This window comes from Crocodylus siamensis, chromosome 4, assembly GCF_052110815.1.
Source record: "Crocodylus siamensis isolate JL-2025a chromosome 4, ASM5211081v1, whole genome shotgun sequence".
In the NCBI taxonomy this organism is placed as follows: Eukaryota; Metazoa; Chordata; order Crocodylia; family Crocodylidae; genus Crocodylus; species Crocodylus siamensis.
In genome coordinates this window covers 212,426,062-212,451,060 of record NC_143398.1, presented here as the reverse complement: position 1 = coordinate 212,451,060, position 24,999 = coordinate 212,426,062, and the positions used below count along the sequence as shown (strand labels likewise).

Genomic DNA, 24,999 nt, shown 5'->3' with positions numbered 1-24,999 from the left:
GTAGCACTGCCAAGCCTATAAGCATGCTGCAGGTTTTTTTTCTCCCCAAGGTGGAGTACTTTGCATTTTTCGGTATTGAACATCATCAGGTTTATATCTTCCCACTTACTAAGCTTATCCAAGTCAGCCTGGATCAGGTGTGGAAGCTATGCCCTAAATTTTAGTGTCATCAGCAAACTTGGCCAGTGTGCTTCTGACACCAATGTACACATTGTTGATAAAGATGTTGAAGAGAACTGGACCAAGGACGGAGCCTTGGGGAACACCACTGGTCATGGAGTGCCATAATGATTCACTTCCATCAACTACTACACTCTGTGTCTGACCTTGGAGCCAATTTCCCAGCTACTGGACTGTGGTGTAGCCAACACCACATTTGGCCAATTTTTCCATGAGGAGATCGCAGGACACCAGATCAAAGGCTTTTTTTTTTTTTTTTTTTTTTTTTTTTAAAGTCCAGATATATGATGTCAATCTCTTCTCCCTTGTCCAGGTGATATATCACCTGGTCATAGAAGGAGATGAGATTGGTCAGGCAAGACCTACCCATGAGAAACCCGTGCTGGCTGCCTCTCAGGCTGTTGCCATCAGCCAGATATCAAGAAGGGTCTCTTTGATAATTTTCTCCAGAATCTTGCCAGGGATTGAGGTCACGCTGATTGGCCTGTAATTCCCAGGATCTTTCTCCCTTTCTTGAAGATGGGTACCACATTGGCCTTCTTCCAGTCTTCAGGTACTTCACCTGAGCACCACGAGTTTTCAAATATTTTTGCCAGTGGTTGGGCTATGACACCTGCCAGCTCCTTGAGTACTCTAGGATGTAATCTGTCAGGACCAGCTGACTTGAAGATGTACAGCCTATCAAGGTGTTCCTTTACAAGGTCTACACCTATGCTGCATATAAATACTCCCTCACCCTGGTTGTCCCGCATCATGGTAGGCAGGATGGTGAAAGATCGACACGAAGTAGCCATGAAGCAGGTTGGCTTTTTCCTGGGTGTCGGTTATCAGTTGTTCCATTTGATTCAGAAGTGGTCCAGTGTTACCTTTGGTTTTTTCCAACTCCCTACATATCTGAAAAAGGACTTTTTACTATCCTTGATATGAGAAGCCAGATGGAGTTCGGTTGCAGTCTTGGCTTTCCTGGTCTGCTCCCTGCAGGCACAGGCCAGTACTGAGTACTCCTCCTTGGTGGTTATTCCAGTCTTCCATCCTTTAAGTCTCTCTTTTTAGTCATAGGAGGTCCTCAAGTTCTCTGAGCCAAGGGCGTTGCTGTGTCCCATCTTCCTTCGAGATGGGATGGACAAGCCTTGTGCTGTCAGGATAGCTCCCTTGAGGAACAATCACTGCACTTGGGCTCCTCTCCTTTTTGAGTCATGGTCCCTTAGGGCCTTGACAACAAGCCTCCTGAGCTTGTCAAGGTCAGCTTTCCTAAAGTTGAGGACTTCTGCATTGCTGACTGACTTGCCAGCTTTGCAATGGATATAAAAGGTGATCAGCTCATAGTCACTATCACCCAGCTTTCCATTGATTCTTAGGTCACTGACTAGATCATCCCCTTTGGCCAGTACCAGGTCCAGCAATGCTTTACCTCTTGTCAGCCCATAGACTTCTTGAGTCAGGTAGAGCTCATCCGCGCATATAAGGAAGCTTTGCGACCTATCGGATTTGGCTGAGTGCTCTTCCCACGAGATGTCTGGGTAGTTAGTCGCCCATGACAACTGTGAATTCCTGGTGTAGCTCTTGTTTCTGGTTAGGAGGTCTGTAGTAGACTCCTACCATGGTGTCCCCTGTACTGTGTTCCCCCCATATTTTAACCCAGAGGGACTTCAGTCGTCCTCCCTGGGTGCCAATGTCAATTTGCATGGACGTGTAGCTTTCCTTGACATGGAGAGCTACATAGCCACCCCTTTTATCTGCATGATTTCTCCTGTACAGGGTATAGCCATATATACCTCTGGCCTAGTCATAGGTGGAGTCCCACCAGGTCTCTGTTAACCTTATGAGATTGTAGTTTTTCTTATTTAACAGGAGGACCAGTTCCTCTTGTTTGTTCCCCAAGCACCTGGCATTGGTGTACTGACATATAAGTGTCCCCACTGGAAGCCCTAGGCTTCCTTGCATTCCCAGGCAGACACCATTCTAGGGCTGTGGTAGGTGTGGATTCTTTTGGGTGTCCTAACCTGCTGGTTATGCAGTAATTGCCTAGTGGGCTTGCATTGGTGGTTATCCACCCATCCCCTGGTGGGCTTAGTTTAAAGCCCTGTTGAGCAGATCAGCCAGTCTGGCTGAGAAGAGCCTCCTCCCCAGTGGAGTGAGGTGGAGGTTGTCTCTTCCCAGCAGACCACTGCTTCTCTCACCAAAGAGTGGACTATGATCGTGGAAGCCAAAGCCTTCATGATGACACCAGTGCTGCAGTCTCTGGTTGACTACCTCGATCCTCCTCTCCCTCCTCAGCCTATAGCCCAAAACCAGGAGGATCAAGGAAAACATCCCAACCCCTTTATCCCTGCTCCCAGAGCCCTGTAGCACCTCATGACCCAGCTGGGATGGGCTAAGGGGTCAGGGTGGCTGATTGAGCCCTCAGGAGGAAGTCTCTCACAATGAGCACTGTATGAATGGCCTTAGGGAGAGCAGGGATGGTAGCTGAGGATGAGCCTGCATTGCCTGTAGAAGCTGGCAACTCTGCAGGCTCTACTGGGGCTGCAAGAGGTTCATACCTGTTGTGAAGCTCCAGAGGGTCGGGGACCTTGGTGCGCAGTGGGCCTTGGGGTCACTGATCACCTTGGTCCAAACCCCTGGCTGGACAGTATGGGAGATCCCTGACTCCTCCCTTTTTCCTGGAAGGTGACCTTGGTCTACCCTCCACCTCCAGGGGGTGAGGGGCCTGGCAGTAGGAGTCTGTCTCCTGCTCACTATCCCTGATGGCACTCAGTCTCTGGACTACAGCCTGGAGCTCCTCTATCTGGCGCTCCAGAGACTCCAAAGTGGAGCAAATCTCACAAGGGTAGGTGGCCATGTTCCCAGTCCCACATACCTGGAAACATGCCAGGCAGTCCCTGCAGCCAAGAGCTAGAGGTTCCGTCTGCATGGAGCCCAGAACCATGGGCTCCATCTGGGTGGAGACCTTTGAGGTACCGGGGGGGAGGCCACAGACTCCAAGGGGATCCTTGGGGTGCGGCGTGTGCCCATCTGCATTGTGCCACTTGTAGTCCAGCTACTGATGGGACTACCTTTCCAGGGGCTCACTGGCAGCTCACCTTCCTGCGCAAACTCCCATACTAAACTTGCATGCTGGGCCCAAAAGCATGCCTGTTTGCATGTCTTGTTCACGAGGCTCCAGTCATGTGGCTCTCTGGGGGGCTGGGACAGGTAGGATCCGGGGTGAAGCGAGACGCTCCCTGGCCTCTCTCAGCTGCCTCGCACCATGGGCCCTGTTTACCTCCAACTGTGCTGGGGGTCAGCAGATGTGCTCCACAGCTGCTGGGGGGCTTCAGGGTGTGTGGATGTGATGGGCTTGCACTTGTGTATTTAGTACTTGTGTATGCAAGTACTAAATGACTGCTCAGTAACAACTGCATAGTAAGTGTCTTGTGTAGATGTGTCCACTGAGAACACATTATCTCACCTCTCAGCAGCAGTCCTGCTTGCCCTAAAACTTTCCTGAGTCCCAGGCTGGAAGTTGAGTTGCCTTCTACCAACCCCCTTCTGCAATGTTCTGAGTGCTTACCAGGCTTGACAGTCTCAAGTACAGGAAGTTTGCTAGACACTGACATCTAACCCTTCTGTAGCCAACTTCTTGTATCTACTGTTCCTCCTAATTGGCAGACTGCTTCCCAGAAGGGCTCAAGCAGGGTACAGAAGTAGTACAAACATCCACAAGTCAAACAAAAAGTTTGTCTCTACTAATATACTTACAGCTGACCCAGAGGAGTATCCCTAACTAGCCGAATCCAAATGAGATTTGCTTGCTGAAGCGGTACAGCAAAACGCAAGCAACAAGTATGGTTAAAAGGGTGTTGGTTGTAGGTGTGTTTCTCTAAGGACAATAGGCAGACAAAGTTCTTTGGGTAAATGTGATATCTTTTATGTGACCAACTAGATAGTTGGAAAAATTGTTCTTTGCAAGCTTTCAGGTACAAACACCCTTCTACAGGCAGAGGGAGAAGTGGGTGTTTGTACCTGAAAGCTTGCAAAGAACAATTTTTCCAACTATTTAATTGGTCTAATAAAAAGATATCACATTTACCCAAAATGTGGGTAAACAGATTTCTACAAGGGCTTGAGCAGAGTGGGAACCTATATGTTTGATTCACTTAAAGTGCTCTCAAAATTTTCATCTCTGTTGGGTTGGAGGGTCCCCTCATTTGACTCCTTTTAATAGTACTGGGATTTATCACTTTGGAATTTCACAGTCAGCAAGTTCCTGAAACTGTCATCTTCTTCAAGTCAAACATATATGCTCCAGTGGAAATCTCAAAGCCAGCCTTTGCTGTTTTTTTCAAATACACTGTGGTTTAAAGAGGCAAAGTGTCTATATGCTTTGCTTGTCACTGTCTTTTTGTCTACCTGTGGCTGATTCTAAAGGGGAGTCACTTAATAGACTAGTCTGTCCTTGTCTAGTTCCTGATTTCAAGTAAACCTCTACTTCCTTCTCCCTTTTCTAGATGTCTTCCCTAAACTTTGCAATTACATTTCTAGAACAGCAACTCTTTAGAGATGTTTGCTATGCCTGATCATTTTGCACCTACCTATGCATCTTTAGGAGAAAGCAGTTGTCCATTTGATCTTGAGAAGTATTCCAGGTCATTTTTCTACAGTTTTCTTTTAAACTGTCTCCCAGTGGTTTTTGCCATTACAGGCATGTTTTCTAGACCCTATTTTCTTCATCCCTTTTGTGGCACAGTTTCTAACTCTCCATTGCAATTTCTTTCATTTCCTTTGTGTCTTTGTATATTAAGAAGTCTCATTAACATGAACTCTGGCATTGATTACACCCCCCATCCAAAATCTTTTATGTTAGTCTCACTGGTTTGTAGAACCTTCTCAACAGCTGAGAAAATAACATGTTGTCATTTGCGCTAGTATTTTTAAATCCTAAATAGTACTGCATCACTGTGTTGTCTTCTCTTCAGTGGGCATGCTTACATATGTGCTTCAATGTGCAGTAGCCTATTTCACTGTGCATTAAAGCATCACATGAAAAATGTGCAAATGCCCTAATGCATAGTAAAATAGGCTACTGTGCATTAAGGGTCATTAAAAAGGGTGCTACTATGTTTGGGTAGCCCAATGCACATTTATTTAGTAGTTCACATTGTGGATACTAAATTTAATGCGCATTAGGACAAGCGTATTAAGGCATATGTAGATGCGCTCAGTCAGAATATTTTGATCCTGCTTTTATTAGTCCTTTTCTTCACAAGGGATAGGGCTATTACATAGAGGCAATGCAAGTGAAGATAACCTACAGATTAAATGAATGGACAGAGCTAGAATTTTGAAAATGTGTGTACATCATGTGGTGAGGTACATCATCACATATAAAACAACATATTTTTGTCCATTTAGAAAAAAAAATACTACCTTTTACTAATATGCTAAGGGCATACTGCTATATTATTCAGTTTAAGATTTATTTAACGTAAAAAGTACAATTTTCTCTTCTCCTCATTCTGTTTTGATTTGGTTGAACAAACCAAACTCTTTGCTGACCATTCTGGCTAAAATAGACAACCAGTTTAATCTGGAATTGATTCATTTGAGATTTGATTCGCATCAAAATGGGCGGGGACAGTTGCATGAGATTTAAATGACAACTAACTCAAATTAGTCATTCTGAGGCAGTGTCTATTAGGATACGTCACAGGTACTTAATGTGGGACAATGGGCTTGTCTATCTGTAAGACCTGGAGTTTGCTGTGAAAGAAAACACACATCTAATTCAAACTGGTTACCTTTTTTTAGTTTCTGTGGATCTTCTTCGTACGTTTCAGTTTGCATTTTGTTTCTTGAACGTAAGTGACCAGAACTGTACATAGTGTTGCAATACCAGAGTTTTCTTTAATAGTTTCTTACTTCTATGGTAAATACCTTGCCCAACAAATCCTAGAATTGCCCTTGCCTTTTTCATAGCTTTATTATATTGGTGGCTCATGGTCATCCCATGATTGGTTAGCATATATAGGTCTTTCTCTTTCTCAGACATTTCCAACTAATTAGACGCTAGTTTACAGAATAAATTATTTTGATTACTTCCCAATTACATGTCCATGGACTATGTTCTATTATAGTCCATCCCACTTCTATCACACCAGTCCTCAAGGTCATTGACTTTTCCATAGGTGATATTAGCCCTTCTCTTTGTTGATGATGATGCTTCTCAATTGATGATCCTTGAAGAGCTGCATTTATAACTTCTCTGCAGCTTGACATCTATCCTTCTTTCCTCATAAGCTATAGTTGTCTTTTCTTTTCTTACACATTTACCCAAAGCCTGCATGTGCCTCTTCTCATTTCCAAAGATAATAGCATTGCTGAATTCACAGGAAAAGTTTACTTCTTCATTAAGCTGAATGGTAGGACTTGCTGTTTTTTTGTTATGTGAAAATCAGCTCTTACTGCTGGCATCTGTTTTTTGCTTGAAGCAAGATGACTGGCATTGTGCCTGGGATAAGCCATGTGAAAATCTGGAATTGGTGGAGGAAAGGTGATATAAATGCAAACTACAGGCTCTAGATCACATTCTCAAATGGTATAAATTAGTATGGAGATATTGAGGTGATGCCACAAACATACACTTTTCAAAAGATGGTACTGGATAGTCTATGAGCAACATTTAATATGTTGTAACACTGCAAAATGAAGCAGCTAAAATTGATACCATGGTTACAAATAGTAATTATATTGTCAGAGAGAAGAAAATCTGAGCATTTTATGGGTAAAGAAGTCAGTAACTGGATAGTATTTAAAATGAAAAATTATACACTTCTAAAGTTGTTTACAGTTTTTGCTGAGACCAACATTAACGCACAATGGAGGAGAGAATCCTTCTTGTCCTTAGTTTGCTTTTGAATCCTTCTTGAGTCCAGTTCATGGGAAGAAGGAAAGTTTATTTACTTTTTATGGGCCGAAGAGTAGAGACACTGTAAACTGTGGTTCTTTTACTTGTAGCAATAGCTCATAACTTTTGCTTCTGCATCCTGCAGAACAATAATGATTGCATACAATATGCAGAAATTTGATCAAGGACAATTTACCAACATATATAGTTCAGCCATTTTCTGTTGCTTCTCTGAATTGTTTTCATATCTATGTAATATTAAAGTAGGTTGCAAGAGTTTATAGGATAATATTAATGGTATAAAAATATTATTACATTCCTTCATAAGTGTGTAGGCAGCCATTGGTGCCTACCCTGTAAATGTTTGTATGGCAGTAAATCACCTTATGATCTTGTAATGCTTCATTATGTTGTAAAAAAGATGAGCATAAATGCTACTGCATTGAGAAGTGTGCTCATGTTTCATTTTAGGTCAGGAAGAATTGTTTTCCTGATCACCTCTCATTGCTGAATCATTCTGTCAGTTCTCCAGAAAGGTCTCTCTTATCTCTTTGTGTATGTGAATATATCACATCCATCCACCACAGGTCTAGTGGTTTAAATTGGTTGGAAGTGAAATCATAAATGATTCTGGAAGAACTTTATAAATGGCAGCTTTCAGTAATCATAGCCTTAACTGAAATTACGTCCTTATTTCCATTATCAGTGTTAAAAAGATACTGTCAACCTGTTAGGCCTTTCAATTTATCTTTGTTAGAGACTAAAATGTATGCCATGCCCCCCAAATTTTTTACATTAGAGGAAATAATTTTCGGTATCAGAAGGACAAATACACATATGTGAATATATTTTAAAAGGTTTAGTATAATTTAAAAAATAGTAGGGGTGTGCGAAGTGGGCAGTATTCTATTTGGATTTGGCCCAATTCGAGGGACAGAGATTCAATTCGCTGCTTCGTATCACTGTCCCAATTTGATTTTGCCGAATCTGAAGATTCAATTCTGATTTGGAGAATCAGCGATTCAGCCATAGACAGTTTTATACGTTTTTTTTTCTACATATATTGAGGTACCAGGTGCAATTCATGAATGCTGAGATGGTGGATGGCGTGTCCCACAGGAGTGGGGGGGGGCAGGTTTCCCCGTGTGCTTGGCGGCAGACTCAGAAGTGGATCGGAAATACTTCTGGTCCACTTCTGGGTCTGCTGCCAGGTGTGTGGGGGACCCTCCCCCCCACCACATCCTTTCTGGCTTGGTGAGGCACCAGTCACCAAGTTGGGGAATGGGGGGTCCCTTGCACACTCCACGGTGGACCCAGAAGTAGACTGCAAGTACTTCTGGTCCACTTTTGGGTCCACTACTGAGAGCACAGTGGACAACCCCCCCCCCCCCCTTCTGTGCATCGCTCCATCAGGCCCACCTTCTCAGCATTCATGAGCTACACCTGGTACCTCGAGGTGTGTAGAAAAAAACATATAAAGCTGTATCTATGACCAAATCATTGAATCTCTCCAAATTGAATTGGAGGCTTCTGATTAATGGATCTTCTGATTCGATTCAGATTTGGAGATTTGGCCACTGAATCAGGCTGAATCTCCTCTGAATTGAATCAGTGACTGAAGCTTCACACAGCCCTAAAAATATCCTTCACATCTCTCATTAGTCACTGCTGAAGATATAAATATTCTTTTAAAACATATATGTAAAAGGGGTACTTAGAAATTGAAATATAGCTAAAGAATGCCGAGGGAAGAGAGAGTATTTCAAGATATCTTTATTTTCTCCAATTCTGCCCATCTTGTTTTCTGGTATATTTTAGAACTGTCTTAAGCCTGCTATATTGAAGGAATTGCCAGTGGTTCTTACAGCAGCCTAGCATCTCCTAATATGGCTTAGATTTGTCTCTTTTCAAAAGCAATGTCCTCTGCATCATCTTTAGGGAAAAGACCAGCCACTTCGGTAACTCTCTGCCACTCATTGATTCACATAAGATTTTTCTTGCCAGGTTATGCTATTTTAATGATGCATTATGGCTATGTGAAGCTTTGGTTCCTGATTCTATTTGGCAGAGATTTAGCCTGATCCAGTGGCCAAATCTCTGAATCTGAATTGAATCAGGAGACCCTTTAATCTCTCCAAATAGAATTGGAACTTTCTGAATTGAATCTTAGAAGTTTCACAAAGATTTGGCGATTTCAAATACAGACACAGCTTTAAATGTTTTTTCTACATACCTCTAGGCAGCAGGGGGTTTGTGAATGCTGCGATGCTGGGGCACATGGAGTATCCCACAGAAAGATGGGGGGCTCCCTAGCATGCTCGGCAGCAGACCTGGAAGTGGACCAGGAGCACTTCCGGTCCGTTTCTGGGTCTACCAGAGAGCATGCAGGGGGTCCCCCTGGTGTCCCTCTGGCTCAGTGACTGGTGCCTCCTGGGTCTGGGGGGGGCACCTATGGTCCCCCCACAGTTGATCACTGAGCCAGGGCACACAGGAGGACACCTGGTGTGCTCCCTGGCAGACCCTGAAGTGGGTTTGCCACTGAGCATGCAGCCGCCCCCGTTTCCCCCCACTCCTGTGGGATGCTTCATCCATCCCACCATTGCAGCATTTACAAGCTGTGCCTGGTACCTCAAGGCATGTAAAAAAACATTTAAAGCTGTGTCTATCTCTGAATTGCTGATTCTCTGAATCAGCATTGAATCTTCAGATTCTGATTCAGCTGAATTGAATCAGGGACACTGCTCTAAATCAATTAATTGAATCGCTGTCCCTGATTTGAGCCAAATCTGAATGGAATGGGGCCATTTCACAGATCCCTATGATGCATCATAATTGGAAAGTAATAGAAAGTGCTAGTGACAGGAAGTATCCCAGGATCTGGCCAATGATGTGTAATAAAGCAATTAAAAATCATAATAAAAGGAATTGCTTCCTGAAAAGTAAAGTAGCAGTATTCGTGGAAGGTAACTTTTTGTCACTTCTAGAGTTCTTACATGAATGGCTGTATATCAGAAATGTTAAATGGAAGTTGGCCGAAGAGGAATTACTGCAAGTGTATAGTAATACTGTTAAGGTAACTGAGTAGAACCTGGCTTAATTTAGAAATCATTTGCTTCTGGTTGAAGTTGCAGTTTATATTCCAAGGTAGAGAGGCTTCTTGGAATACATCCTAATAGGGGCCAAATTCATCCTAATAGCATGCCACCCATTTGGATCAATAGAGTTACTTTGGGATTGAATTTGCCGCCAACAGCACTATGTTTAGAAAATGTGCAAAGGAATGTATCTGTATTTTTAGGAAGAGGGACTGAATGCTTAATGGGTCTTTTCAGCCCTTTATAACTTGATTATTTTATGGTTCCAGACTCTAGGAACTGGCTGTGAAATGATAATATTTATAGTTTATCAGTTGTACACATTCTTCTCCTGAGAGATGACATGTTGTCTATGTAATGCTGTTCTTAGTGGAGTGTTCTTTTCAGCATTAATCTGGGAGCAGCTGCTTTATTGCCACTCCACTGTGCGCTGATATAAAATATATGCATTATAATCTATAGTCAAGTTACTGTTTTGTTAATGAATTATTTAAAATTACTGAAAGGCACACTATATATCTTTGATGGTTTCAAAGGTCTGTAGGAATTAAAGAAATCCAGATGCATGTTTATTTTGTTTGGTATCAAAACACATTTTTACTGTCATAATACTGGCTTGTTTTCAAAGCATGCCATTTTTCTAGGCTGCTAGCAGGGAACAATGCAAGCAATGCAGTGAGCATGCAATTGCTGGAAAACAAACACAAAAATCTTTAAGCTAGCAATTTTTTTTTACTTGAATATGGATCAAGATTTGTAAGATCACACAAAATAGCTGTTTTTGTGCTATAGAGGTATTTAAATAGCTTGCTGCTTCTGAATTGTTTATGATTTCTTCCCGGTAATTTTCCTTTGGATCACATTGTGATGCTGTTTCTGAATAGCAATTTTGGTTGTTGAGAAGTGGTCATGCAGGCAAAATTTGATAACCTGGATATGTCACTTCATCTACTGTTTGTCGTTTGTTAATGGAAAATTGGTTGCATAATATCTCATTTTTCTTAAGCTGGCCAGGAGTGAAAACAAAATCCATAATGGCAGCGCTAGGATTTATAGTAACGCAAGTGAGGGGTTGAAGGATGTGGCTTGCTCTGTTTGGATGATGCAGGATTGCTTTAAGCAGTAAGCTTACTGTTTTCAGATGGCTTTAGCAGCATCAGTGATATAGCTGTGTCAGCCTCCTTGAATACTGCATGTCTGTAATAGCACAGAGGAAACTAATATTTAAGATCTGATATCTTGATGGCAATGAGTTCAGCAGTTATTGATGGATTGAACAGCTGTTGATGCTTTCTTCACTAATGCAGAAGATGCTCGGAGGTAGATGGTTGTGTGAGATACTTTTATAAGACAGGAAATGCAATATTTGGGGGTTTCTGGAAATAGGAAGGTCATGCAGCTTGGAACCAGTGAGCCATTCCAATCTCTAAGTCATCAGGTATGATCTTATGGTTTGTACTTAATATTTCTGACATAGGGTTTGTTTTTTAATTGTAGGTCATTTAAAATGTATTTGCACAGTTGTTCCTCATTGGAATTGCTACAGGATTTATAGGACAGGCTGTGTACCCAATACATAAGCAGATCAATATATGTCGCAGGAATTTAGTGTTCACTTAATTGCAAGTTGAATAGTATGAGTATTTATATTTTTAAATATATTTTTGGTAAGTATATAATTGTTTCCAGTTCAGTCATGGAAAAAGGGGTTATACATCTGCTATGAAGTAAAGTAAGAAAGAATCAAAAGAACTGTATTGCATTTCATGCTGTATTATTTTCAGACAGCACACTTAATACTTGTGTGTTAGTTCTTATGATGTAGCACTCTTATGAAAGCACATTATAAATTAGTTGTTTGCCTATAATGGCAGATTATTTAAAGTAATGTCTCACATTGTGTAATGGGACTGGGTTATTCTGCAGGAATAGTTCTTTGCTGTATTTTGCATTAGTAGATTTTTTTTTGCTCTATTTCAAGCCACTTTTAAAAATAGAAGCTTATTGAGCATAACACAAAAAGTTTGGCAGGTTACCTCTCCTCTTTTAATTATTACCATTGATGACATGCTGATGCCCATGGAAAAGAAAGAGAATAAAAAGAAAAAAAAGATTAAAAAATTAAATATTGTTTTTTCCAGAATCTAATTCATGCTAATGTAATATGCTTTCCTTTTTTATTTTTAAGAATGATCAACCTTTTTGAAATGCTCTCACTATGTGAACTGTTAATGTACATTCATAATATAAATGTAGAAATTATGACAAGCTATATAAAGGCAAGGACCTGAGATACTATTTTGTACATATGAAGTCTAATGTGGCAGTGGCTATAGTAGCCTACTTTTATGTGCTGGTCACAAAATAAAATTGAAAATACCATAATCACTTTAGTTGTTTTCTTTCCAAAATGCATTCTGCATACAGTTTAAGGCAATTTATAAATAAAATGATAGGAGATGCTGATTTTTCACAGTGATAGTTAGCTCCATTTTAGCAGATTTCTAGCTTTTTTGGAGAACATTTCCATGGCAACATATTAGCTTATATGTTTTAAAAGCTCAACTCAAGGTTGAAAGTAATGTTCAGTGTTTCTTGTCACCTGTTTTACCTTCCTCACACAACAATTTCATGCATAATTGGAGCCTAATTTGATGCAGACAGTAGGTATTTCCTGACCCCAAAGCATAGTCTTAAATATTCAAGGATTAAAAATATGCTTCTATGTTTTCATCTAAAAATATAAACAGATGTAAGGCACAAGGGATTTTCATTATTCCCTTGATCTGGATTGTGTACTTTGAACCGTATTCCAGTATTCAGTATAGTTTAGTGGCAACTGGAAAGGTATGCTGGAAAACAGAGAAGAGTTATAAAACTCCAGCATGTGCAAGACACTGATTCAGTACCTGCCATTTCATTTTTAATTAAAAACATATTTTTAAACAATATTCTACTTACTGATACTGGCTATAATTTATAGGTTTCCCAGTCTACTTATCCAGCTTATGTTCTTATTAATAATAGGGAAAGATTGCCATACTCTTAAGCTTGATTAGTTTTGGAATGGTTTAACTATACTTTTCAGTTACACGACCTGTTTAATCTGTCAGAATTTATTTTCAGTATTTTAATGTATTAGTCACAATGAGTACATTCTGTTTCCTGGCATTATTATGAAATTCCTAAAAGTATTGGTTTCATGGTGTTCTCATGATGCAGTGCATTCATGACTTTCTCCATAAAACCAAACCATCCAACTATTTTGTTTTTATATACAACTTAAAACCTATACATATAGGTTTATATAATATACTAGATATAATTCTGAACCTATATAATAAATATAATGTATTTAATACATATTAAAACCTGTGTGTGTGTGTGTGTGTGTGTGTATCTATAATTATACACATCTATCTATCTAAGTTTGAACATGATTCTGGAGCCTACTTTGCTTATGCAAAAACTTTCTTAGACCTGAACAGGAGTTTTGCCTGTGTAAGAATTGTGTCTGCTATATAATATGAGATCAGTACTGTATCCTCTTTAAAAATAAAAAAAATCAATTTCTTTTGCAGGGAACCTTACCATGTATTTTTACAGAGTTTAATCCAATGGAGACCTGACCTTGTTGGGCCTTATTTTCAGCATTACTCCCATAAATCCTAATACTCAAATATTAACAAATTTATGGCAGGAATTTCAGGGAAGTAAATATTCAGTCAAATCTATGGGTAAAGTAAACTGGTATGTTGTAATTGCCTGATCTAGAATTTGTCCAGGATATTAGACTTGACGCATCTCCTCTTTGAAAGTGTCCATGGAATGGGTTCCTTGGAAAGGTTGTCACTGGAATCCCTGGGAGACTTTAAAACAATGGTGTGCTTGGGGGCAGAGACATTTTTGGAGATGATATTCCTCTGATCCCAATAGTCCCACTGTAGGGCTGCCCCCAGCTCAAATTTGTGGTTTGGGCAGAGGGTGGCTGTGTCTGGGATCCAGAGTTGCTCCCAGCTTTGATCTGGTTCCATATCCAGGGCTATCAGGTGATTGTCTACTCTGGGAAGCCCTGGGTCTTGTTGGCTGATTGTTGCCCTAAGAGAGCCCTGGATCCAACAGTGTAACACATGCGATTTAGGGAGCCATATAGATGACCCACACTGATGTTCCACACATTTTGTGGAATATCTTTGTGGCTGGTTTGCCACAATTTATGGTGTCATAAATTGACTTCACGTGTAGCACTGTTACCATTCATAGCCCAATTAACACCCTAATTGTACCATACCAATGAAAGTTTTGAAGTGGAAGTTTGGACAGATTTGTTAGGGATATTTAGGCAGAGATGATCCTGCCTTGATCAGGGAGTTGTAGCCATTTTTTCCCCAGTTGTAGCCAGTTGCAGCCATTTTGAAAGCAGTTTCTGTGCACTGAATTTCTGTTGTGTTACAGATTTGAAATGATTTCCAATCACTTCTACCAATTTATGTGTAATTACTGTCCCTAGCCCTAGAGGCTAACTATTTCCCAGTTTTTCATTCTTCAGGATTCTTGGATGAATCTAGTATCTGATTATAATGCTATTTTTAATTAACTTCTTCTACCAGCTCTAATTTCCTCCAGTATTTCTTCCACTTTATCAGAGAAGTGTTTCCTTCTGTGGCAACTGAGCCTTTAAGTCCTTTGCAAATGCTGAAGCAGAGAAATAATTTATAACTTTTATCACTGTCTACACCATTATGTGTAAATAAATTAACCTTGCAATCTCTTACTGGGGTTTTGCTTCCCTTACTGTCCTTTCCTTATGCGCACACAAATTTCCTGTCACTAATTCTGTCATCTTCCTATCTTTGACTTCTTCTATTATATGTACTTATGTGTAGGGGTCTACTTAAATTGTGGTTGGACTACCAATATTCATGGGTTGGTTGTGGCATAAATAGTAAATTCTTCAGTCATTTCACAGATGTGTGCTCCAGCAGCCCTGCCTCTTGGTGCTGATTGGCAGAGGCCTGGGCTGTGGGGATGAGGGGCAGTCACTGTCTTGATTGCTGGCTGTCCTTCATGTAGTCCTGCCTCTCAGTGCTCATTGGTGGAGAGACCCGGGGACTGGGGAAGGAGGGACAAGAGGGCAGCAGCCATTTTTTCTGCTGGCCTCAATGCTGCCCCACCAGCTGGTGTCATCCCCTCCTGGGTGGGCTGTAAGGCAGAACTACAGTGGCAGGAAGGACCACTGGCTACCACTGGGGAGCCAACATTTTAAGTTTTCATTGTTAATTTTTGTAGACAATCTTGGATTTTGTGGTTTCTGCAAAATCTGCAAAACTGTGATTTTTAAGTAGACCTATGGTCTGTTCTCTAATTGACTTGTACAAGTAACACTTTGCAGCACAGATTTGGAAGGAGAATAGACCTACTAAAACTCATCCGACTTCTGTGAGGGGATGCAGTACTGAATCCAATAAGGCTTCAGTATCCAATAACCCAGTCCCAGCAAGCTAAATTCAAACCCTGCTCCTGGCTTTTGGCTTCTAGGCTTGTAGTTCTCAACCTTTTCAGAGTCTGAGCACATGTCCACCAATTTTTGAAAGTGGTAGCAGCCTCAGCTGAGAACCGTTGTTGGTGCTGCCTCAGCTTCCCTCAATGCTTCACAACTGCGTTTTGCTGTCTCCAGATAAAACTGCCCTATGTTTTTTGCTGTACAACCAGTCTGAGAGAGGCAGTGGTACCTGCCATCTTCTGCCACTGCATTATGGTCCTGATCAGCCTAAAGCTAGCTGGAGCTGCCTCATGCTGTGTAGCTCTTCCCAGTGCAGCCCCTCCTGTGCTGCTCCTGGGATCAGAGGTGCACTGATGGATCTGTCCTATGTGCCTCTTTCCAAAAGGAGCCTGGGAGGGACAAAAAAAGGCTACAGCCAAGCCAGCTCTGCCAGTTTTAGGCTGATCAGAGTCCTAATGCAGCAGGAGGGTGCTCAGGACAGTTTTACCCAGATGCCACTGCCTCAGCAGCACCTGCATTGCAGCACCCTTGAGGAGGTCTTGCAGCAGTTGGGATGCCATAGCACCCTGGTTAAGAACCACTGTTCTAGGCCAGTGGCCAGCAACCTTTTACAAACCATGGGCCAGAACAAATTGCTCTGGTCCAATGCAGGCAGGATGATTTTCAGTGGTGCATCAGCGGCAGAGAGATTTCCATCCTACACCCATGCTGTTTTATCTTCTTTCAGTCCTCCATTCTTTGGCCTCAGTGTGGGCACAGCTTCCAGCCAGTGGCAGAGCTGTGTTGGGGCCAGGTATCAGCAAACTATCCACATTGCCATCACTTCTCCCCTTCTAGTTCCTCTCTCCCCCGACTAGCTGGAAGCTGCACTGGTGCCATAGCTGGGGCGGAAGGCGGGAGGGGGAGGAGAGAAGCAGCAGTAGTGCAAATCACAGTTTGCAGATACCTGGCCCTGGAGCAGTTTCTCACTGCCTGGAAGCTGCACCTGCACTACTGCTGGGGAGCAGGGAACTGGGAGAAGCAGCAGCGTGGGTGCAGGCTATGTCTCTTGCCACTGATGAGCTGCCAAAGTCACACAGCTTGCACCAGACTGGAGCTGGGAGGGATGGGAGAAATGGCGTGGGTGCAGCAGGAAACTTCCTGTCCCTGGCATAGCTCCTCACTGCCCAGTCGTGGTGCATGTATGGGCGTGGGCACAGGCAAAGTGCCCTAGCTCCACGGGCTGGATCCAGTGGCTCCATGATCTAGATCTGGCATGTGGGCCATATGTTACCGATCTCTGTTCTAGGCAATGCACCCCACAATTGCTTACAATGGGGCACCATGGATCCAACTACATAGGACCTAGAACTAATACTATTTCAGGCAAGGCTTTCTCAGCAGTTCTTATGAACTCTTTAGAATTCCATTGCAAATATGAACCTTTTGACTTACAGTTTCACTCTTCAGAGATACGAGATATTATTACCACATGAGACATGCATGGACAAGTACAATGAACAGATTGTAAAACATCATTGCTCTTTACTTTAAAAAAAAAAAAAAAAAGAGGGATACTTTGGAAAACAAACAAAAAAAATCTAGTTTTTGCTTATTTTCATTCGTGACCTTGCGGAGTGGCCCAGTAGACGGAGCACAGAGCATCCTTTACTCTTTCTCTTTCTTTCTTTGGAAGTCTGTCTTGGTTCATGAAGGCAGGCTTTTCTCTGCTTCACCAGGCTTCTGGTACAGTTCTTCTCAGCTCAAGCCAGTGAAAATGGTTCTTCTAGTGTTTTCTGTAGGCCCTTGGGTTCCAGGTATGGGGCGCTCACTCAGAGCTCCATGCCTCCTGGGGTTCTGTCCTCGAGTCGTCATGCAGCAGAGAGTGGTGGGATGATAAACTGCTTCATCTTTATTAGGAAACAGGATTCAGCAACACGCACAGTCCAGCTTGCAGGGAGAACCACCCACCACCACCAAACCGCATCCACGTGGCATGAGGGGGAAATCTGGACTGTTCCACCGCAGGCGCCTTAAAGGTACATTCCTTTTACCACAGTTCTAGGGACGAGCAGGTTTTTACCCTTTTTAAATTTTCTGCCTTTTTGACAGGAGACCTCCTGATTGTTTCCTAATTGACCTGGCACTCCATTGCCAGACAATCTTTCCTGGGTAGAAATTAGCCTTTTGTCGATCTGGTATTTCTCCTCTACCAGGAATTCCAGCCCATCATGAAGATAGTAGACAACAGATAAGGCAAAAACACTGCACATTCAAAATGGAGTTTGCAACTTAATAATGCTGCAAATATGTACAGAGCCTTGCAGAGAATTCCTAAGTTTCTCAGATTTTCATACCTTCAGTATGGTCTCTCCTAATTTTCAAATTCCAGGTTGAGATTGAGATCTCTGCATCAGAACCCGCTCCTCATGTTTTGATTCTTGTTTCTGGTTTTTCATTTAATAGCATAGGGCTTTAGCCAGCTTCTCTGATCTCTTAAGACTACCACCACTTTGGAACCAGCATCTTGCTAGAACACCTAAGGGATTTCAGTGCCACTGAATCCAGTACTCCCGAGTTAGCCATGAACTACAAATGTACCTACATTGGATCTGAATGATGCTGTGGCCCATTCTGGGAACATAAAAGCAACACTTCAAGCAAAAGCACACTCAAGCGACAGATGTGACTCAGCTGTGGACTTAAATATTCTCCTAACTGAATCTGGTGCTCTCTAGCACTGCTAAATATCTGCCCCTCTGACTTTCTGTTCATGCAAATCAGTGACGTTAATTATACCTCTGCAGACTAAGGTGTAACAGGAAAAGGATGTACTTCCATTGGCAGCTTCTCTCTGAAATAAACTGAAATTCTGAAGTTCACCGTTTTGTTAGAGAAAATCTGAGACTCCCATATAAGGCAATATAATTTAGCTTCACTTGGGGAACCAAAGGCAATGTTAGCTTGCCCTGAATAACTTTAGTTCAAAATCCATCAGCTGATCTAGCTCAAAACTATATTTAGAGCCCATTCCTTTCAGCAATCTTGTTCTTTGAAATGGAGGGGGAGGGAGGGAAAGAAGTGCTTAAGTGGTTACGTAGAAGCAGCAGCATCATGAATGAGGATTGCAATGGCAAGAGAGGGAGAAGACTTAAAAATAACAGAGCAGACTACTTGGAAAAACTAACCTGAGGACATAGCAGAACCCTTAGAGCAGTCTCCTTCACCATACAACAGAGTTGCAGAAAAAAGCAATAAGTATAAATTGCTGTTTGTGGCCTGAAAAATGCAAAGGATTTGCCCATTATTGCTATATTATCAACTGCTTCTAATGTTGCATGCAACTTATACCAGCATAAAATTGATTTTGTGGATATGTATATAGGTTTCATAGATGATAATAAGCTATATCGCCAAAAGCATTTTTATGCCTGTGTACTTGGCTCACTAGGGCCATGGACACGCATGAATTTGCCTATACACTTTGTAGCACTACAGAAATAAAGCAGTATGAGGTATGGGTGTGTGAAGCTTCAGTCACTGATTCAATTTGGAGAGAATTTGGCCTGATTCAGAGGCCAAATCACCAAATTGGAATCCAAATTGGGAGACAAACCCTCCCCCCCTGGAATTGATTTGGAGATTTGGTGATTCGGAAGGCAGTCTTGAAGGGGAACAGAAACTGAGAAGAGGGAAGAGGAGCAGTGGGGAAAAGACTGACATCTGTAGCTGGCCAGTGACTGTGATCTTTTTCCAAGTCCCCTTCCAATCACAGTGCTCTGGGGGAGAGATGTAGAAACAGCATATAAGCCTCTGTCTGCAGCCTTTCTGTCCCCTTTGTGAGCTGTTTATGCCTGAGTAAAAGAGGGACAGGCAGCTGTCCCAGAAACAAGTAGGTGCATGGAGATCTAATTGGCACTTGGAAGGCCCCCTGTTACAGGCTAGCATCCCTGCTGTTTTCATCCCACTGTGCCTTAACACACCTACAAAGTCACACGTCATGAGTTTTGCTTTCAGAAGCTCGAGGTGCAGTTTCCCAGAAACGCCTGCACTTATTTCCTTAAAACCTGACAGGCTTCATGGCCTCAGAAGGGGCTACCACCTCTGCTGTTTTAATTCAAATATGCCAAAAAACAAAAAAGTTATAGGTATTTCAGTGATTCTCCATTGTAGTCTATGGCTGAATCACTGAATTTCTCCGAATCAGTGCCAAATCTCTGAATCGAATCACTGTCCTTTTGAACTGGCCAAATCTGAATCAAATACTTGCCTGTTTGCACAGGCCTTTTATGAGGGTGTGCACAAAGGCAGACCCCCCACCTCTCAGCTTGGAGCCTATATAACATCACCATGAAGGCATTCAATGGCATGTTCTCCAGCCAAGGGTAATAGGGAGTTGCTCCTTTGCTCCTATCCCAAGGGGATCTTATTAGTAAACCTGATCACTGACAGCCTGCTCTCTCTCCCGATGGCTATGGTGGGGCTGTATTTGACAGCTGCTGCTGCTCCTGGTAGGGGGGAAGGGCTGGAGGGGGTGAGTAGGGGGTTGCTCCTGGTGGGGGGGGCATGGAGAGGGCAGGCTGCCTTTGATAGCTGCTGCTGTAGGAGTCACAGTCCAGACTATGACTGGACCAGGATAAACATCCATCCTAAACAATACCCCTCCCCCAGCCTCTTCAGGGGAAGAAGAGCTGTTTTCATCCCCCATGGAGGCTGCATTGGAGAACTGCTACTATTCCCTCAGCTGTTTGGGCTGCCTCCCTGGGGCAAGGGCAGCCCTCTCTTCCATCAGCATGGCAGCAGCACTGGTCCCTTCCCCTGCAGTGGCAGAGAAACTGCTCCTCTGGGGGGGGAACCCTAGTATTAGGGCTGTGCTTAGGTCCCTGATTTGATTTGGCAAAGATTTAGCCTGATTTGGTGGCCGAATCTCTGAATCAGAATCTAATCGGAGAACCCTTTAATCTCTTGGAATCAAATTGTAACCCTCCAAATTGATTTGGAGAGATTTGGAAAGATTTGGAGATTCAGACATAGACACAGCTTTAACTGTTTTTTCTACATATCTCTAAGTAGCAGGCAACTTGTGAGTGCTGCAATGGTGGGGTACATGGAGTTTCCCACAGAGGCACAGGGGCTCCCCAGCATGCTCAGCAGCAGACTGGGAAGTGGACCAGAAGCATGTCCAGTCCACTTCCAGGTCTGCTGGGAAATGTGAGGGGGGCCACCAAGCATATGGAGGCCCCATACCCTGCACTCTTGTGGGATGCTTCATGCGCCCCAGCATTACAGCAATCATGAGCCGTGCCTGCTACCTCAAGGTACATAGAAAAAAATTGAAAGCTGTGTCTGTGTCTGAATCGCTGATTCTCCAAATCGGCACTGAATCTTCAGATTCTGCCAAATTGAATCAGAAACAGTGATCTGAATCAACAAATTGAATTGCTGTCCCTGATTCAGGCCGAATCCAGATTGAATAGGGCTTGCTTCACACACCCCTAGCTAGTATCCTTGATTTCTTCATCTCCTGCTGCTCCCTCCAACTCTGAGACCTGGACACTTCTCCATTTGATGCTAACTTTTCAGCTGCCCTCTGTTAGAGGCCTTTGCCTCTTAGCTTAACTTGTGGGGGGAGGGTGGTAAACAAGGCAAGAGCTCTGATCACCATCTTGGGTGCAGAAGGGATGCAAAACTAATATAGGGGATAAGTGCAGATAGTCAAAAGGCCCGAGGCTGAATCTATTCAACTCTGCAGATTTAGTCTATGTTGCGTAGATTTAACCAATAAGCAAGTGAAGAGACAGTCACCTGTGATTCTGAAAATAAATCCAGACCAGAAGCCAGAGGGCACTAAAACTCACCTCCCTGCTCAGCTGGGCCAAGACTAGCCCTCCTACTCTGGAAGGTGCAAAGCATCCTAGGATATCGGGGAACGGTGAGTTAACTTGAATCTGGAGGGGATCTGGGACAGAAGTTCAATAAACTGATTTAATCTAAATCAGTTAAGTCTGATAGTACGGCCATGCAGGTTTATCTTAAACTGGTTTTAGCCATTTTGAAAGTTGTTTATGTGCACTGAACTTCTGTTGTGTTACAAACTTGAACCAGTTTTTGATAATTTCTACTAGTTTATGGGTAATTTCTGTCCGTAGCCATGATGCTGCAGCCACACAATCATGGTAGCAGCAGAACAGCAGCGAGAAGTTGCTGCTGGCCCTATGAATTGTGCTGCCCCTCATATCTGGTTCCTGTCTTACCTCCCTGTTTGTCTTTCTCACAGTCCCCATGTCGAATTAGACTGTGGTAGAGTTGCTGGGCACTCCCAGTCCCTTAGCTGCTGGTCACTGCTCATCTGCATTTGATCTGAGCCCTAGATCAACTTTCTAAGATGCTGGGGATTTCCTAGCCCCTGTCACCCCCAACTGCATTGGGATCCACACTAACCCATGCCTCCATATGAGGCCTGGGGTCACATGGTTCCCAGCATGGAGGCCTTGGGCACCTGGGATTCTCCAGGTCCTGTGCCTCCATGGTGGGATGCATGGCTTTCCTCACTTGCAAAGTTGCACCCCTGGAGATCCTGGGGCAACTTTCTGTAAGCAGGAAACCTTGACTTTCCATGCTTATAGAAATGTGACCCAGGTGTCCTTGCAAATGAAGAAAGCCAGGCCAGTTCATCTGAGAGCTTGAGGGACTTGGTCCCATCTAGGGTGCTCTGAAACAGGCCCTTGAAGCACCTGCCCAGGGTGGCAGGAGACTGCGGGCAGCTCTGGGCTGCTCTACCACCACAGAGCAGATAGACATCTGCCGCAATAGTGGCATAATTTATTATGTTATGCCACTGTTGTGATATGACAAAGGGTAGGGACATCTGTTTGCTCACCATAATAATTTTTATGGTGGCACAAATGCAAAATCAGATGTCATGCATTTCAACCGTAGATCAGTCTTTAACAAGGAACTTAGGTCCCTAAGCCACTTCGGCACTTTTGAAAATTTTACCCCAACTTTTCCTTTATTTTAGGTACGAAAATGGTCCATGAGGCTTTTAACAGTATAAACACTAGAAAATATGTAAACACAGTTACAATTACACATTGATACTCAAAGTGATTAGAACCCAGACAGAACCTTGCGTCATATATTCTTTCTATTGTATCCTACTAGTCTATCAATCCCAAACTATTTTGAACTGTTTTGGTAGGTATTAACGTACATTGCTTTTTTCCTTTGTTTATACAGCTCATAGCACAGTCAGATCCTGATCCTTGATTGAGATCCAGGGTCTCAATGATACTGTAATATAAATAAATAATGAAGTAGTTATTTCAATATCTGTTCTTTTATTTCCTGTTTTATATGCTTTAAATTATCCTATTTTCTCAAACGCAAAGAGATGAAGAAAGTACACTGTAAGCTAACACATTTTCTTTGCATAATTTAAAAAGCAGATTGTTTTGCAATACTATCTAAAGTGAAGACTAATGTTGTTATGTTGTTGCAATTTTTAACTAGCATGAAATGGAATTGATCCATAGTCTGGTTGGTTTAATGATTATACATTTATTATGCACTAAGTCATACCGCATTTATCTTATTCTTTGGGATTCATCCAGCTCTGGACCCTGCAGTACAATTAAACACAGGAATAATGTTGTATGTCAGTATTTACTTGCCTGTGCTTTGTTTTGATCTAGCTTCCTTTTTTTTTTTGGCTTGATTCCATTTAGTCCCATCAAATTTACAACAATAGTTTTTGCTTAGATTTAATGACTGCAATGATTACACATTTTTATGTTAAGTGAATTGGATGCTTATGATATTAAATGGGCTCAATCTGAGTTCACTACACCATCAATCTTCCAGAGCTAATGTTGGTTAGTGCAGATTTTAACATCACTGTAGCTGATAGTATTTCTTTACTGATTCCTGCTAAGTGTTATCTATGTTCTTGCTGTAGGAAGAGAAAGATGACACATCTGTCTTTATGCATTTGACATGCAACCCTGGGAAAGATATAAATCTGGACTGAAAACTAATTACTTTCTACCTTGCTGCACATCCTGTACTATATGGTAAGGGGCTGGCCAAAAGGAATATGTGCTACAAATAGTGATTACTGCAGAAAAGTATTGCAGTCACAATACAATGAAAAGGATGATTTTAATATAAAACTTCTGAGAGTATAGACTTAATTGCTTTTAAATGTGTTTTGATTGATCTTTGTGGAAAGGTGAATAAGAAAAAGGATGGAATATTTAGTGCAGCTAGTAGAACAGAAAAGCAATTATTTTGCATCTGAAAGATAGTTAGTAGCACTTTCCACATCTTCAGTGTTGAATATGATGATATACAATATAAGCAGCTAAAAAAGATGGTAATATGCAGAGGGATTTTATTCCTTGCATTCCGCAGAAAGAAAAAAGAATTGTAGCATGCAAAGTGTAGATTCACACTGTGCATTCAATCAATTTTGGGTGACTGTCAGCTCAAGGACACTTCAAAGGACAGAGCTGAACATGGCAATCAGTGGTGATTTCTTTATTACACCAGGATTACATACATCTGTATCGAGCAGCTTGTTAGCTATCTAGGATAAATATCCTTTAAAGGATAAATTTTCATATATGTTCTTAGTAGTGCTTGAGTTCAAACAACGCACTTTTTCATGCCATGCTGAACTTGACAAAAGTGATTTAAAATATGGATACTAAGAAAGTTAAAAAACAGATAAATACCACACAAACAGAGAATATCTGGATAACATCATATTAGGATATTTTTGATTGCTTTCACAATTTGAATATAGAGCAAGTCATTATAAATCACAAATAAATGTGGCTTGTGGATTCAAAAGTTACAGAAAATTCAGGAAGGTATAATATAGGGTTTATGCTTTATGCATCTGAATTCATGAGTCATAAAAGAATGTATAAATTGAAAATATTTCCATTATTTATGTGTTTTAAATAGACATAATTCATGCAGATATAGGAAACTAAAATTATTTTATCTTATTCTATTGGTTTGGCTTATAGACATTCAGTATTTAATGTTTTATGCGCAGAGGCTTTCCTGTGTTCCAGATGGCATTTGGGACTTATGTAGGATGTCTGCTCTTCAGTAAATGGCTTATACAGCAGAGTAATTATTTTACCTGAGTCAGTAGGTGTGTGACATACATAATTTCTATAAAAGCAAGGGTCATATTTGAATTAAGGTGTGCAGATTAAAATATATTTTATAATAAAAGATATTGAAAAGGAAACTCTTTATAACATGTTCAGTATCCAGAATGTGCTAATGGCTTAATAAGAAAGAATACTACTTAGCTGGACCTCAACATGTTTTCAAACTTTAAA

At 41.9% G+C, this 24,999-nt stretch overlaps 1 protein-coding gene across 4 annotated transcripts in view; it reads left to right on the top strand.

Moving 5' to 3' along the window:
* The window catches only part of SLC4A10 (solute carrier family 4 member 10), a 363,776-nt gene that overhangs the window by 82,999 nt on the left and 255,778 nt on the right, over positions 1-24,999 (top strand). For 3 of the 4 annotated variants that reach the window (XM_090045611.1, XM_090045610.1, XM_090045613.1), the window contains exon 1: positions 11,358-11,596. The exons of the other annotated variant lie outside the window; for it this stretch is intronic. In XM_090045611.1, coding sequence (XP_089901737.1) covers positions 11,516-11,596 — 81 coding nt within the window. In that variant the 5' untranslated portion in view covers positions 11,358-11,515. Of the gene's footprint in view, positions 1-11,357; positions 11,597-24,999 lie in introns of those variants that run through there. 4 annotated transcript variants of the gene reach the window in all.